At 36.3% G+C, this 18,136-nt stretch overlaps 1 protein-coding gene across 1 annotated transcript in view; it reads left to right on the forward strand.

The window, feature by feature from the left end:
* Window positions 1-18,136, forward strand: part of At2g31690 (uncharacterized) — a 34,145-nt gene that overhangs the window by 8,687 nt on the left and 7,322 nt on the right. Inside the window, exon 2 of the mRNA XM_011189180.3 lies at window positions 9,580-9,765. Coding sequence (XP_011187482.1) covers window positions 9,580-9,765 — 186 coding nt within the window. The remainder of the gene's footprint in view (window positions 1-9,579; window positions 9,766-18,136) is intronic.

Raw genomic sequence — 18,136 nt, forward strand, 5'->3', positions numbered from 1 at the left:
AGATCAACTGTATATGCCTCAATAGTTTTACTCTGTTTAAAAAACACCACTTCATGCTCTTACAGTTCTTCTCTCTTGCTTACATCTACCTCAACGACTGCGAAACGCTTCAATCGAGCGAAAGTTGTGCGGGCCATGTGACGGGTGACAGTAACCGCATACTGAGAGTTCAGCCAAACAAGTCGTGGTGGGCTGTGGCGCTTAGAATAAGGCCTTCTAGGCTCCAAAGCACCCTTAGCAAAATCGTTTTTCCGATAAGTACACTCAATCCACACCCAATTCCGTGGCTTCAGCGCCAGTTCCCTCGCCACAAAGAAGTGTATCCACATGTTGATAAGATGTTTTTACAGGGCAAAAGTATAAGCGCCAGCGGATATCGGTCAGTCCACAGCACACTCGTCCAAAGAAAGTGTCTCACTAATTGATAGGCGACTGAAAGAGTCGACTTGCATGCCACCTGTTCCTCTGTACACAAAAGTCTTTATATATACATATATCTAAGTTTGTATCTTGCTATATATATAAGTTTGTGTCGTTGTTGTCATCTCTTATCGGCTGCGAAAACAAGCACAACAACCCGTTAAGCAAGCTCTACTGTTAAAGTCATTGCTACTTTTGAGCCAGTATGTAAATACGAGAGCTGCGTGTGTGTTTCAGCTTGCGAATTTCATTAACAAAATATCATACTCTGCTATTCGTAGATCTCTCTTATTTTTATCGTGTTTTCTGGTGCGCTACAGCATGGACATATTTATTAAAGCTCAACTCTCGAGCAGTGACATTTTTATAAGCGCCTTATGAGTTGTCTAACAGACCTGTCAAATATTTCAAACGCTGGTCGAAACTGTCAAATTAGTTACTGGCCTGCGAGTTTCAAAACAGACTGGCAGTTATGTGATTTACAATTGTGTTCGAAATAATAGCAGCGTTAAAACCAAAATGTATTCAATGAAAAATAATAATGTAATTAGTTATAGTTCGTTGTTATGTTATATTATTTGCCCATATTTAAACTTACAAGAAATGTGGTTTCCTTAGAAAATAACATAAATATTTTTTTATTGAGCATTTTACTTCAAAAACCAATTTATTCATTATAATAAAACAAAATAAAGTTTAAATAATTAATTCATCGTCGAATTACTATCGTGGCCTGGCCTTGTGCATCTTCTTCATAATACTCCATAAGTGCTTCATATTTGAAGGAGTTTTTTTCTCTACAGCTTCCTTAACCTCTGCCCAAAGATTCGCACTTGGATTAAGGTTAGATGATTGAGCTGGGTAACCCATAACCTTAAATCCATGTGTAGTAAACACATTGACTTTCAACCTGATGACATTCTTAGCGCAGTTGTTATGCTGATAGACCCTTTTTTGTGCGATTTTCGATTCAGCGGAGGGGAGCATAATCGGCTCAATTATTTACACGTACATTTTGGCATCCATGTTCTTTTAAATCCAATATAACGAACCTATACCGTAGTAAAAGAAGCCCCCAATACGTTAATTTAACACACCCATGTTTCACAGCCCGGGAAACAAATATAGGATAAAATTAAGATTTATCTGATCTTTATTGATGTTCTCGGGAGCCAAATAAAACATTTTTCGTTTCGTCGGACTATGATTTCTTGCGTCATTTTTCGACTTGCCAACGCAGGTGCTATTTGAACTGCAGGTATTTTGAACTGTGATCTGCACATGCCCGTTTGTAGTAAAAGCACTTTCTTTGGTCTCCTGCCGAAAATGTTACCTGTTTTTAACTCTTGTCTTATTGTGGACGCAATAACACTAAGATTTAACCAGTCTTTAGTTTTTTTTGTATAAATTCGCTTTTCTCGTGACAAACCCACCACTGTTCTCAACCGTAGCCGCGAAAAAGTTAAATGTCTTCCCCTTGTTTCAGTATTTGGTTAAAACTTGTTTGCATTCAGATGCGTTTTGACATAACATCCAACGAAATTTTCAATAGACTTGTAAGATTTTTCTTCCGCCAACACTTTTTAATGAGATTTCGTTCTCCTTTAGAAAAGTTTGTGCCACGCTCCATTTTCGTAAATGAAATGTGTTTTCAAATTTAAAGAGCGATTTATTCACTAAAGAACTATTGCATCAGTTGATTTCAATTTAAATTTTCGCATTTCAATCAAATTATTTAAAATAATATGACCATTTCGCTAGCACAATTTTTAATCACAGCTAAAAACAACTATGTTGCACAACTTGGAGTACCCTCCATGTATATGATAACTGTATCAAATATGAATTTAAACACAGATTCTCAATATTTAAACCCATGTTTTTGCATAAAAAAGAATTACATGGCTAGAAGTTTTTACGTGTAATAATTTCACTTATTTCAATTTTGATTAGCCACTACTATTATTTCGAACACAGTTGTATGTGCTTGGAAAAAAAGATTAGATCTACTTTATATTTTTGTCTTTCCAACTACCCTTCAGTGAATCGCATATCGCACTAGTTAGACCAAAACACTAGTTTACAACTAGAATTTTCCAACTTAAATCGAACTAGTCAGAAATGCTTCAGATTTATACTAATTTTAGAAGAGTTGGTTCTCAATGAGAACATAGTTATATCGGCGAGATCGTTTGAATTTATATTCATATTCATATCTTCAATAAAAACAATTTAACCTAACCCAATTTTTATCTGAGAAGATTAATAAAACTAAACAGTTATGCATCTTTCTTGAACTAGTATGACAGGGATGTATTTCGAGCCAAAATCTGACAACACCTCGTTGGATGTCGCCACGTAAAAAATATGTTCTGGTATCATGGATTGGAAACGAAATTGGCTAACTACTTGCAATTGCTTTTAATACTAAACTAAATAATTTGTATCTAGATGATTTCGTTGCAGGGTATATTCACTTATGTACTCCATGATATACAAGATATGCGGCGTAATCTCAGTGGGCAATCTGAAATTCCCATAAAGCTCATTAATTTAAATTTGAACGTGAGACTAAATCATTTTCTTGCGCTTTATGACGTTTATGCTAAGCGGTAATTCACCGTTGCACTATCAAATAACAAAGTATGTACATGTACATATGTATATAGATATATGAATTACTACTAGGTATACAGTTAAGTGGCCACTCGAGAGTTGATGTTGATAAATTTGTGTGCTGCATAAACTAACCGCCTTTTGCAAACAAGCAATTTTCTCATGTATTTAGAATTCCCAAAGCATCGGGGAGTGTGAAAATCTTAATGAGATACATTATAAGGATAACGGTGAACATATGTACACATGAGTATGAATGTTTGCACTTACCATATACATATTTTTATTCACATGCAAGAGTTTTGTCGGCGGCGACTGCACTAATAAAATTGTGAGAGAGAAATGTAACAAAAAAAACATAAAAAATGTGCTAATAATAACGCATTCAGTTAAGGTTGTATAATGAATGCAATAATTTATTTTTAAATTTTTAATTTATTGAAGAGAACTTTTACGCAAAACAAGTGATTTATCAAAAAAAAATTTTTCTAGTTATGAAAAAACTCGGTTATCAATTTTTTAAAGAAAAGTACACAGGAACAAATTTAATGGGGAATGTTTATTATCATCCGAAAGAACATTCGTTGGCACTTATTTTTTTAAGAGAATCTCTTTTATCTCCGCGGCTACGTCTCAGATGGTCCATCCGTTGAGTCCAAGTCTGCATCGCAGCGGGGTTGTCCGCATAGACTTTAGACTTTATATATCGTCACTGGAAAAAAGTCTAACAGTGTGATATCACACGATCTTGATGACGAATACACCGGCCCAAAATTTAAATTATTTCCCACCGAAGTGTTCTCTCAATAAATCCATTGATTGATGCGATGTGTGGAAGTGGCACCATTTTGTTGAAACCAAATGTCGCCGAGATCACGAGCTTCAATTTCAGACGCAATAACAGTCCGAGTGTTGCTCCACGGTCTTCGTGTATACTCTCAGCTACGGCTGCTACATTTTCTTCACTGCGTGCTGGACCTGGTCTATTATTATATTATCCAATAATGAATGTAGGGTCTCAAGGTGGGTGATAGTGTTGCGAATAATACGCTCAGTAGGTTGATTATGTTGACCATAAGTTGAGTGAAGCGCCCAAAACACATTCATTACAAAATGTGAATTTTCGTTATAAAGTTGAACAATTTGTAAACGTTGTTCAATTAGTTCGCTGTTCAAGCATAAGCCTTTCCATGATGAAATGGCAAACAATACAGATGATAGATATGACACCTTGAAGTGACTCCGCGTCATCTGTCAAAAACGGATATTGAAAAAAGTACCTCTACTAGGATCACCCGATATAAAGTGCAAATGACTTCAAAATAAGTTAAAATGCAAGTTTACGAGTTACTCATAAGTTATTTGCTAAATTTTATTATCGATCTTAATTTCCATTACTTCATCTCCAAAGTGCTGATGAAATTCATAATACCGTTGTATTAAAGCTTGTTTTTTATAGAGTGTGAGCAAACCCTTTATATATTTATTATATCATATGAATCGCTGAATTGCCGTTCCTGGTTTCTGAAATTATGTTACATACACTCTTCATGCTGCCCATTTGGAATTACACACGAATAAACAACAGTTAATGAAATTAAACTATTAAATTATTATAGGTGACAAATCTTAGAAGTCATATCGCTCATTTACTTGAATAGTGTCATAACTCAAAAAACACGATTTTTGCGTTGAGTATACAGAAATGTGCGCAATTTCATCGTCCATATAGTATAAAAATTTCATTCCGATGCGTAGGAAAATAAACCGTGATATAAGAATGTGCCGTTATTAAACTTGTTAGGTTGCATTATTTGTTAACCACAATAACGACACTTCTCAGTTGTGCCAAAATAATTATAATTTTTTTACCAAATAACGACATATTTTGTGTTCCAAAACATATTGTGAAAAGGTGAATTTGGTTTTATTTTCAGAAAGAACGACACATTTTGTATTACAACGATATTGGTGAAAAATTAATTAAATTCTTCATATTGCTTTTTTCAACAAAAACGACACATTTGACTTATGACGGCGAAATTGATTTATATTTTCCACAAATAACGACATAATTCAAAGTGGGTCACATTTATGCCCAAGAAAAAGCATTAGTACATTGGTCCATTTATGCTCAACATTCTATGTAATATATTACAGGCCACTAGATTTGTCAATAAACTGATGGCAGTTTTCGATATTTGCCAAATAAGAGACAATTGAAAACTTTAAATCGCTCTCCTGAAAAATCGACTTTTTTAAGTTGTGACACTATTTAAGTAAAAGCGATATGTAGGTTAAGTACAATTCTTAAACTTTTATGACTGAGGTGACACTTTAATTTTCACATGCATTTCCTGTTTGCAGTTTTTATTACTTTTTCATATCCTAAATCTCCAACTACTTCGTTAATTGTATATTCTTTTTAACTTCGTCTTAATTAAAACTCTTTTATGGCACACTAAATCACCGAGCAAAAGGAAGTTTTACTTTCGCTCTAATTACTTGAACGCGTGTTTGGCTTTGTACTCCCAACCTAAGGCCGGCGTGCAAAAAAATTAAAAAAGTGTTGTCGTTTTGTCCCACCGGCAATTAAAATAATTAGTAACGAAATAATGAGCCACATTTAAGAGTTGAATACGCCCTTTTTAAATTTAATGCATGCTACTTTCGCTAAACACTCGCAGACTCGCAGACTGGCGTAGACACCGCTTACGCGGTTATAGCCGAGTCCAAAACAGCGCGCCACGTATCCCTCCTTCTGGCAGTTTGGCGCCAATTGGTTATTCCAAGCGAAGCCAGGTCCCTCTCCACCTGGTCCTTCCATCGGAGTGGAGGTCTCACTCTTCCTCTGCTTCCACCAGCGGGTACTGCATCGAATACTTTCAGAGCTGGAGCACCTTCATCCATTCGAACAACATGTCCTAGCCAGCGTAGCCGCTGTTTTTTAATTCGCTGGACTATGTCTATGTCGTCGAATAACACATACAGCTCATCGTTCCATCGTCTGCGGTATTCGCCGTTGCAAATTCTTAAGAGACCATAAATCTTCCGCAAAACCTTTCTCTCGAAAACTCCTAGTGCCGTCTCATCGGATGTTGACATCGTCCACGCTTCTGCACCGTAAAGTAGGACGGGAATGATGAGAGACTTGTAGAGCTTGATTTTGGTTCGTCGAGAGAGGACTTTACTTTTCAATTGCCTACTTAGTCCATAGTAGCACCTGTTGGCAAGAGTGATTCTGCGTTGGATTTCCAGGCTGACATTGTTGTTGCTGTTAATGCTGGTTCCCAGGTAGACGACTGTCAACAGTGACGTGGGAGCCAAGACGCGAATGCGCTGACTGTTTGTTTGACGACAGGTCCTCGTTCACTACCAGACCCATACGCTTCGCTTCCTTATCCTGTAATTGGCGCAAATTGTGGGGTCTCCCTTTTTGTGTATTGGGCAGAGGACACTGAGATTCCAATCGTCTGGCATGCTTTCTTCCGACCATATTCTGCATAGAAGCTGATGCAAGCACCTTATCAGCTCTTCGCCGCCGTATTTGAATAGCTCGGCCGGTAATCCATCGGCCCCTGCCGCCTTATTGTTCTTCAAGCGGGTAATTGCTATTCGAACTTCTTCACGGTCGGGCAATGGAACATCTGCTCCATCGTCGTCGATTGGGGAATCGGGTTCGCCATCTCCTGGTGTTGTACTTTCACTGCCATTCAGCAGGCTGGAGAAGTGTTCCCTCCACAAACTCAGTATACTCTAGTCATCAAAAACTAGATCACCTCTGGGGGTCCTACAGGAGTGTGCTCCGGTCTTGAAACCTTCAGTTAGTCGCCGGATCTTTTCGTAAAATTTTCGAGCATTACCCCTGTCGGCCAGCTTGTCAAGCTCTTCATACTCACGCATTTCGGCCTCTTTCTTTTTTTGTCTGCAAATGCGTCTCGCTTCCCTCTTCAGCTCTCGGTATCTTTCCCATCCCGCTCGTGTTGCGGTCGATCGCAACATTGCGAGGTAGGCAGTCTGTTTTCTCTCCACTGCGAGACGACAATCCTCATCATACCAGCTGTTTTTTTGACCTTTCCGAAAACCAATGGTTTCGGTTGCAGCTGTACATAAGGAGTTTGATATGCCGTCCCACATCTCCCTTATACCGAGATGCTGATGAGTGCTCTCAGAGAGCAGGAGTGCAAGTCGAGTAGAAAATCGTTCGGCTGTCGGTTGTGATTGCAGCTTCTCGATGTCGATGTTTGTTGACGTGTGCGCTTTTCTACACAGAGGCGGGTGCGTATCTTAGCTGCTACAAGATAGTGGTCCGAGTCGATGTTGGGACCACGAAGCGTATGCACATCAAAAACACTGGAGACATGTCGTCCATCTATCACAACATGATCGATCTGGTTGCGAGTGATTCGATCCGGGGACAGCCAAGTAGCTTGATGGATTTTCTTATGCTGGAATCTAGTACTACAGACGACCATATTTCGGGCCCCGGCGAAGTCGATCAGCCTCAGACTGTTTGGTGATGTTTCGTCATGGAGGCTGAATTTTCCGACTGTTGTGCCAAAGACACCTTCGATTTTGACATCGTGGCGGGGGCAGCGCTCATAGGTACGTTCTAGGCGCTCATAGAAGGTATCTTTGATCACTTAGTTCTTCTCTTCCGTCGGGGCGTGGGCGCAAATCAGCGATATGTTGAAGAACCTCGCTTTGATGCGGATTGTGGCTAGACGTTCATCCACCGGAGTGAATGTCAGGACTCGACGACGGAGTCTCTCTCCCACCACGAATCCCACACGGAATTTGCGTTCCTTTATATGGCCGCTGTAGTAGATGTCACAAGGACCCACCTTCTTCCGTCCTTGTCCCGTCCATCGCATTTGTTGGATTGCGGTGATGTCAGCCTTTACTCTTACGAGGACATCAACCAGCTGGGCAGAGGCACCTTCCCAATTAAGGGTCCGGACATTCCAGGTGCATGCCCTTATTTCGTAGTCCTTTAAACGTTTGCAGTGGTCGTCATCAAAATTGGGGTCTCTCATCCGAGGCTGTTTTTTCTTTTTCATTGGGGGGTGTTTTTATGTGGTGGGTCCCAAACCCTAGGCACAACCGCATAGGCGGGTTTCGCCTTCTCACTTTAGCTCGCCTCCAAACGGATGTCTGTTGGCTACCCAGAGGATACTTGGTCTAAGACCGGAAGTCATGAGCTGCTTGAGCCACATGTAAAAGAATCGTTCCTGGCCACTCCCAATGAATGAAAGTCAGAAACTTTCCTCACTTACGTGAACTTCTACATATGACTCCATCCTCTTTGTTTCCTAGTCAAGCGATAATAATGTGGCGCTAACACTCATTATTTGTAAATGTTTGACCAAATTTATGAACTTTTTAGGGAAGCTCGGTCCGATTTGTAAAGAGTGTGTGATAACACAACTTCCATTATATAAAAAACTGGTATAATTAAGACGCAATAAATTGTTAAGTGCTAAGATCGTATTCAAGAAATAGACATTTAATACAATTCAGCATTACTTAGAGGAATACATTTCCTTTTAGTTTTATGTGTAGTTCATTTGCATTTATTACTGAGATATTCTCATGTGATTCACTTTTGTTCATTAATATGCATTAAAACTATCGGTGTTTATCAGTTTGATATTGCACTCAACATTTTATAGATGAAATAGTTATTGTGAGTGAGCTTTCGGAACGTATGCAGATCACGAGTGTTGGGTGGAATAAATTAACACAATTTGAAACGCTGTTTCACCTGTTTTAATGAGCTAGTAATTAAATGCAAATATGTCGTATGTAATGCGTAGTTGAATGTTAGATTACAAAAGAATAGAGTGTGTGGGACGAACCGAACACAGGCATAAATTCAATAGAATTGTATAATGAATTACAGAAACAATATAAAGAGGCTTCATCATATTAAGTAGACAGGCACATTCGCTCTTTTGTTGAGTCCTGATTGAATTACAACTTATTTATTTTCAAGTATCTAAATGGATCAACCCGGTCTCACTACTTCCCCTAGTCCCCATATGTTTTCCCTCTCATGCCCGAATTATAATGGGCGGAGCTAACATTTTTTAAATTTCATAGTCTTTGGAATCCAGGTTCATTATTTATCCTGGTTGCCTATAGGCAACTACTAAATTATTATAAATAAACTAAATACTTTTCTCATGTTTGATTCTTTTTGGTTTTCAAATAACACTCTTATCGTTATTTATTTATATAGTTCACTTCGTTTTAAAATAAAACAATTATTTTTATGTTTTTGAATACTTTTTGTATAACAACTTTTGTCGAATGACAACAATTTAATTTATTTTTAAAATTGAAAACATTTTTAATAGGAAGTTTTATCAGCATCTGAAAATATGCCCCAGTTTAGAGCTTTTCAGATTGTAAGAGTATAAAATTTCAATTAAACCCGAACTTAACACTATCTTATTGCTTTTATTATATCATAATATATGTAAATATATTTAACAATGTTTTGATGTCAATTCTATTTATTTCCATAATTTTCCATTTTAGTCGACGCTTTGCTGAGATGTTGGCGCTGCTCAACTGATGTCTCTAATGGTGGCTTCTGCGATGATCCCTTCGATCCGGAGTTCATTTCTGACCAGCAACGCTACTGGAGTTACGTGAATTGCTCATATTCGGCGAGTTACAAGGCGGTCAATGCACGACCCGTGTGTAAGAAACTCGTGCAAGAAGGTGAGTAAAAGGCAATACTAAGATCCTGTTGATCTGTATTTTACGATTATATAAAGATAAAAAGATATTGTGATCTTCTAAATGAGAATTTTTAGTTGAACACGAAAGGGTTTTCGCAAAAGATTTTCATTTGTACGAATATGTTGTTTATGAAATTATCATTTTTATACTCTCGCAACAAATGTTGCTAAAGATAGTATTATAGTTTTGTTCACATAACGGTTGTTTGTAACACCCAAAACTAAACGAGTTAGATATAGGCCACTTCCTAATACAGTCCAAAAATGAAAGAAATCGGATAATAACCACGCCCACTTCCCATACAAAAGTTAGGTTGAAAATTACTAAAAGTGGGTTAACTCACTAACGAAAAACGTCAGAAACACTAAATTTCACATAAGAAATGGATAGATAGAAGCTACATTCAGATTTTTTTACAAAATTTAAAATGGGCGTGGCGTCGCCCACTTATGGGTCAAAAACCATATCTCAAGAACTACTCAACCGATTTCAATGAAACTTGGTTTGTAATAGTTTCCTTACATCCCAATGATATATTGTGAAAATAGGCCTAATCGCTTCACAACCACGCCTACTTCCTATATACCAGAACTTTGAAGACAATCTGAATCGTTTACTTTACAATATATAAAGTAAGCACTAGTGAAGATATCGGTGCAGAACTTTGCACAAATACTATGTTAATAGTGTGGCAGCCCCATTCTAAAAATCGCCGAAATCGGACCATAGGTTTTTAAGGCCCCATATATCGAACCCGAGGACCTCGGTGCTTCTAACCTAATATTAGGGTTTCCAACTTTCAATGGACTTTATACAATATATATGACGAATATGTGGGTCAAATTGTGTATTATATAATATAAATAAAATTAAATAAATAAATTGCGAGAGTATAAAATGTTCGGTTACACCCGAACTTAGCCCTTCCTTACTTGTTTTTATATTATATTTTCGCTGATTTGCATAAATATAATTCTCCATATATTTGAGATATGTTATATTTGAAATAAGAACCAATTACCTCGCTCATTAAATTCATACTCGCATTTTTAAGTATATGTACCATATTTAAGAAGTCATGAAAAATAAAAATTTACCTTGACTTAATAATATTTACAAATATTGTTTACAAACAATTACAAACGGCCGAGCACAGTGAACAAACCGCGCACGCGTACGTGACAAGCATATAAGAATATCGGCATCTTCTTAGTTTTCCTATTATGTTTATTTGGATTTCGGTTAAGTATTGAGGTTTCATATATGTAAGGAGAACATTTTAGTGGACAGTCAAAAATTATAGACATGTGTCCATTCGAATGATATGTAACTTGCGCGTAGAAACCAACCGCATTCTTTGCAATTATAATCAAGCACAATTTATTCATAACTTTACATTCAATAATATTTCGGTATCGGTTACTTAAATTAGTATTATTTACCAGTAATTAGTTTCATATCTTTAAATTTGAACTTTAAGACCAGATTACAACAATGAACAAGTAAGGAAAGGCTAAGTTCGGGTGTAACCGAACATTTTATACTCTCGCAATTTATTGAAGAAATTTTATTAAGATAACCATCAAATTTTCCCATAAATTCGGTATAAAGTTTAATAGAATAACGAAAATCGTCAATATAGATATGAGGGCTGAGGTAATCCCTGAACCGATTTCATTCAATTTCACCAGCAAGGTACACTATATCCAATACTATACGCTCACTTAATTTTGCTAAGATATATCACATATTAACCAATACACATATGCGTAATAAAGCCCACTGAATTTTTGAAAAAACTATAATTATGTATATGGGAGCTAGGAGATGTTGTGACCCGATTTTAATAATTTTTGAAACAGAGACACACTATTGGAAGAAAACAATTTCCTCTGAATTACATTAAATTATCTGGAAGATTTACCCATATTTTCGGTTAAAAATTAACCTTAGGCGCTGAGTTCAACATGTTCGATATCTGGGGCCTTGAACAGTTATAGACCGTTTTCGACAATTTTTTCGCAAATGATGCCACAGATCATATACTGTGTTTGTGTAAAGTTTTATTTCGCTATCATCATTGGTTCCTAATGTATATATTATAAAGTGAAGGATTCAGATGGAATTCAAAATTGAGTTATAAAGAAAGTAGTCGTGGTTGTGAACCGATTTCATCCATTTTCCACACATGTCATCAGGGTGTCAATAAAATATTATATACCGAATTTCATTGAAATCTGTCGAGTAGTACCTGAGATATGGTTTTTGTCCCATAAGTGGGCGATGCCATTTTCTATTTTGTAAAAAAATCTCAGTGCAGCTTCCTTCTGCTATCATTTCTGTGAAATTTTGTGTTTCTGACGTTTCTCGTTAGTGAGTTAACGCACTTTTAGTCATTTTCAACCTAACCTTTGTATGGGAGGTGGGCGTGGTTATTATCCGATTTCTTTCATTTTTGGACTGTATAAGGAAACGGCTAAAAGAAACGACTGCAGAAATTTTGGTTTATATAGCTTTATTGGTTTGCAAGACATATACAAAAAACATATTTGGGGGCGGGGCCACGCCCACTTTTCCAAAATAATTACATTCAAATGTAAAAATCCTCCGAAATATTCCATTGCGAATAGAGGAAGTAAAATTATTAGGAATTTGTTTGGGAAATTTTATTGAAAATCAGAAAAGAGCAATAAAGAATACTTATATGTACATAATTGGCGTATTTCTATATTTCCATTTAATAGTCAAGATTATTTGAAATGCCGCGACAATTTAGGTGGAGAATTTGTTGGCATTTGAATGATATCAACGACACAGTGAAAACAAATGTGAATCAAAATTCTCGTCACTTTTATTTCGTATATTGAAAACTGTTGATAGACCGAAGTTGTCCCTTTATATATTTATATTCAAATAAATATTTGCCACATAATGGATGTTCTTAATTCAGATATAAGTTTTGCCAACTATCAAAAACGTGCAAAATAAAATTTCATAAGTGAAGAAGAATTTATGCTCAAAACGGAAATACCAAAAATGTTGTTTATCCAATAATGTTAATTATTTTGACTAATACTTCTCTAATTTTGTTGTAAAATAAGTGTTCGCCATTCTTTTTGTTGTGGGATTCAACATGCCAGACTACTAACTACTGTGTTCTATAGCTGGATTCTTCTGATTCTATAAAACCCAAAATTAAAACTTATATTGAAAATTGCTCAACATATGTTAACCTATTGCTCTTTTATTAACAATTTACTTGATAGTGATTTGTTCGAATTCAAGCTTACTCGCTAAATTAGTATCAATTAACCCCAATTTGGTCAATCGCACAATGACTAAGCAAGTATACTTGCGGAAAATAGCTATGAACATATAAAAGAAACATGTTTTACTGTTACAAGTGCAGCCGCCTTGATTTCAAGACCTTGCTTAGTCAACTACAAATTGTTTTGGCATAGAAACTGTGGTGGTCCGAAACACCGAAATCCCATGTCACATTCTGTTTGTACACGATTCGTACAAATTCCACTAATTTCGTAGACAAATCCACACTACGTTTGGCGAAACGTCAAAAACATTAAAATTTATTGATCTTGCTAAAGAGTAGCTAATAGACACTGAAACGCACACGCCATGTGGGTGAGGTGCGATTGGCGACACTAACAGTGACACCAGTGTTGCATTGTAAAATGTCAAAAGCAAGAATGTGCGAATGAACGCAGACACAATGCTACAAACACATTTCCATTGATAAAAGAAAATAAATATTTAACAAACACAAAATGCGCTCGGTGCTGTCGTGTCCACTTATCGTCTCACTGTCAAAAATGCACTCACACAACAGCCACACCACCGCCATACACACCCGCCCCCAATTGGGGCTATCGCGTGGTTGTCTTTTCTTTTTGTTTTGTTGCAAAAAGTCTACCGCACACTGTTCAGGGGTCGCTCTTCGACACTTGCACCACAATTCGCGTGGCGTTGTTGCTCGCTTCATGCGGCGCTAATTTGTTGCAATTTATTGCACAATGTTTTCAACAGCGGCGTCGGTATCGGTGTCGACGGTGCCATATTCGCGCAAATTCGCTTTATCATCGCAAAAGTCGTGACGCCGCCGCCAACGGATTGCCTGTTGATTTTCGCCATTGTTATAAAAAGGCAACAATGTTCGAATGCTATATCTGTATGAAAGTAGGCATGCGTATCAAAATTCGCATGCACTGCTTGCCATTACCGACAGCGCGCAATGTATTTGATTATTCGCATTTTCCATACGCGAGAGCAACTCTCTTAGGTATAGAGCACAAATTAAATTGCCTTATATGACCACGCGACTAATTCCTCATTTATACCTAGGACCTTCCAAATCAAATCAAAATTGTTTATATTTAATTAAACATTAATACAGTTGAACTTCCATAACTCGAAGTTCTCCATAACTCGAACTCTAGAATTGGCAATAGAAGTAAAATTTCATACAAATTACCTTCGGTAACTCGGAGGTCTTTTTGTGGATTATGGTGATTCCAGTTAGTGAAGTTCAACTGTATATTCAAATTAAAAATTAAATCATTTGTAAGCACCAATTCTTTAATTAAATAAATAATATTTTCTTTTTAATATTTTCTTTTGAAACGCGATTTTTTAAATATTCGTTATTTAATCACATAGTTAATATCTGATAAATCAAGGAAAATTAGGGTTCATTCACAATAATTATGTTCTGATTGGAAAGGAAAAATATTCTTTGAGAATATATCTAAAATACATATACCAGGATTGCACCATAGAATAGGATATGAGTCAATCCAATCATACTTCGACCACACTCGTGTTTAACGCCACCTTACGTTTTACCATTGCAAGTGTTTTATGCTTTAGTTTTGAGCAAATATTTTACGGTTGCTTTGTTATTGCATTTGTTGCCATTTTATCGTGCATGCAACAAATTGTTGCTTGTATCTTCATTGCATTCATTATCTGCACTTTTGTATGTACATATGTATATGTATAAAGACGTAGCAATGTGTGCACGCAGGTAATTGCGTCACTTTCGCATTTTTATGACGTACTTAATTTTGCTTTATGGCAATCCATTTCCTACGACACTTCGCAGTTATTCCAGCAAACTATTTTTATGTAAATTTTCATGTCTCAATTGCTCAATTACGTAAAAGCAGAATTGTAGCAAAGCGTTAGCTTACTTTGATATTAATAACGCCATTTTCAAATCACATTTCGTAGAAGCTCGTAGTTCTTCGTAAACTTATGACTATGATATTTTGCATTTTTCAAGCGACTATTTATTTATAAATATGCTGAGACCAGGCTCTTCAAATGCATATAGGAAAATAATTTTTACTTCTTTAACAAACTGAAGCCAGGAGCTTTCCACTAATATACGTTTACTTTCTGTTTTTTGATCGGAAAGTCAGCGGTATACTGCATCCATTCCAAACAGCAAGCGAAACCTAAAGACCCACAGGTTCATAGGTCACAGCAGTTCCAGAGCAGTTTCTGTGTAATTTCATCGCTATCGACCAAACATAGATCCACTGAACTCTGAACAGCAGAGCCCAAGAAACAGTCGAACCAGTTGAAGTCTTCTGTCGAACTTGTTCCGAAGAAGCCGAGTACACTCCTATCGGCTGGGTAAGCGATGACCCGCGTTTTCTGGTATACACAAGGTGTGATGTACATACATGGACTACCTGAAGATGGGCAGCGGTCACATGGCTCTACTATTCTGTTGGTTGAGCAGAAAAAATAGCCCAATTTAACTGAAAAGGAGCCTCAATATAACTTTTTAAAGGATCTAAAAATTTGACCATTCGGTGTGGTGAGCGGAAACGGCTATGTTAATACCTTTACACCGTTTTAAAAAGAGTTATTTAACCCTTGGAAGAAGCATTTTTTTGTGCTAAACTGGTATAAGAAATCTGTATGTCAAGTGTGTGTTTTGTGTTAAGAAAAAGGAAAAAAGTACTATAAAAATACATTTTTATTTTTTTTTGTTTTATAAATTAGAAGTATAGGTAATAAAACAGATGAGTATGACTTCCAAACAGGAGTACCTAGTATGTGAACGAATAAGCCGCATGTATTTCGTTGACTTAGATGAAACTTATATCGAGGGCGCATAGGAATTGGGAACAATTGTTCATCAACGGTTATCTGAGCACTTGAAACATATAGTCGCGCCAAGTTGTTCATAAGCATGTTCCAGACATGTTGAAATTGAGTTACTGTTAGTCGATCGGATCTTGCGCTGCTGTTATAAAATCAAATATAACTCAGCAGCTGGCTGACTGTTTCTGCCATTTATTTCCTGGGCCTTACGATTTGTATCACGAACAATTATGTTAACGATTTTAGGTATTAACAAATATTTAAATATGGAGATTAGATTTCCCATTTACCTTTAACTTTTATGAAAAACTACAAGTGACCTCAGTCTGCAAAAAAATTAATTATGATTTTTATTCTAAGTCAGTATGCGGATAGTTTCTTCGTAAGTATTTATAATTGTATCTGCAAAAGTGCTCATAACTGTCAGCAATTCTGCTACCGAAGCTACTTAAACTATTTACTTAACTACTTAATGAATATATTTATGTTTGGTAGACCTTAGGTATTAATTAAAAATTATGTAAATCTAATACCTGCATACATATGTGGATACGAATAAACACATAAGCTTATTAGTTTGGTTGTAGTTGCGGCAGCTGTCTAGTTCCATGACAGTTGCACATTCACGAAAAATAGGTTCAAGGACTTCCAGCAGACAACTCTGACCAACAACACACCTTACAGAGACACCATGACCAACAAACGACCGCTGTCTTACACACTCTTCCAATGCTTTAGCCCCCTGCCCCTCACTGTGAAAACTAATTCTCTAAATATGCGCACTGCGCGTAGTTCACTTCATCCAACTATTTGCCTACTTGTCTACATCATCTGTTTCCGAAACTTATTTGAAAGCAATAAAACCAACAGCAACAACAACAGACATGCAATTGTAGTGGAAAAAAACGCGCCAAACTTCAGACTTCACAAAGGCAAAAATAACAAAAAAGGAAAAAAATGCATTTTTACAATTTGCTGTTCGCACAATTCGCATTTTTTCCAAGAAACAAAAACAAAAATAAATTGAATTGCATGTTTTCATTGCATTTTTCTCACTTTTCATTACGACTTTTTGTGCTTAGTGTTTGGCTTTTGTGATGTGGAATTTTCAGTGATTGTCTCGAATTGCAAACTCATTGAAAACAAAAAAACAAAATGACTAACAAAAGCAAAAGCTGTTAAGCAGCGAAAAATGCAAAACTTGTCTGCGACAAATAAAAATGCACCGGACCCCAAACACACACACATTCATATACAAAAGCACATATGTGTCGTTGTGCGTGTGGATTATGTGCAAAAACCCAACGCAGACGAACTTCAATGGAGCAAACAATCAAATAAAAAACGGATAAAAAACAACTTAAACAAAATGCATTCAACTGAAGCCATTTTCGATTTGTTACGATTCTTATGCGTCCATTAGTTTATGCTCTGCGCATGTTTAAGCAGCTGACAAAAAGTTGCTCATACGCCCAGGATAGCTTGACACTTGAATATGAATATGTTATCTGCAAATAAAGTTGTGCTAATGCTTTATCGCCATCTTTGATGTGTGTATGTTTGTGTCGTTGACCGATGGGTGCAGTTATAAAGCATTTTTGGTCATGGGGTTGGGTACCCTTGTGACTGACAGGTGATTGGAACTTTAAAGATTTAATGTGCAAAGATTATATCTCTCAACCATCATTATTTATTATATTTTTTATAGAATTCAAACTAGACACAAATTTATAGTTATATCTAGCACCATCTTTGAAAGCTCCAAAGTAGCTTTAGTTTGACTTAAGGGGCTAGGTGTGTCCAGATGTTGAAAACATGGAATTTTTTATAAATTTTTTTTTATTTATACAGTCATATATTTTATTTAAACAATTCAGCATAACGAAGATACATATATAAACAGTATTGTGTGAAATTTGTATTTAAAAATTCCCAAAACTTAGCCGTTGGTACCACATTCTCATAAACATATCATATACATAATAATGCATCATCCAAAACAATAAAGCAAAAATTTGTACATAATATATGGATTTTTTCTAGTTAGTGAACGATGGAAGAAAATCTATATTCAAATTGGAATTTTTGTCAGATTTTTAACGAAAAAACTTTTATGGTAAAATTTTCGTCTTTGTTTTACAAAAAAATAAAACAGAAATAAATGAATATTAGGCATTATTTTTTAGCTAGGACCACACATTTTCACACAAAGGATATA

The sequence above is a fragment of the Zeugodacus cucurbitae genome, chromosome 3, assembly GCF_028554725.1.
Source record: "Zeugodacus cucurbitae isolate PBARC_wt_2022May chromosome 3, idZeuCucr1.2, whole genome shotgun sequence".
NCBI lineage: Eukaryota > Metazoa > Arthropoda > Insecta > Diptera > Tephritidae > Zeugodacus > Zeugodacus cucurbitae.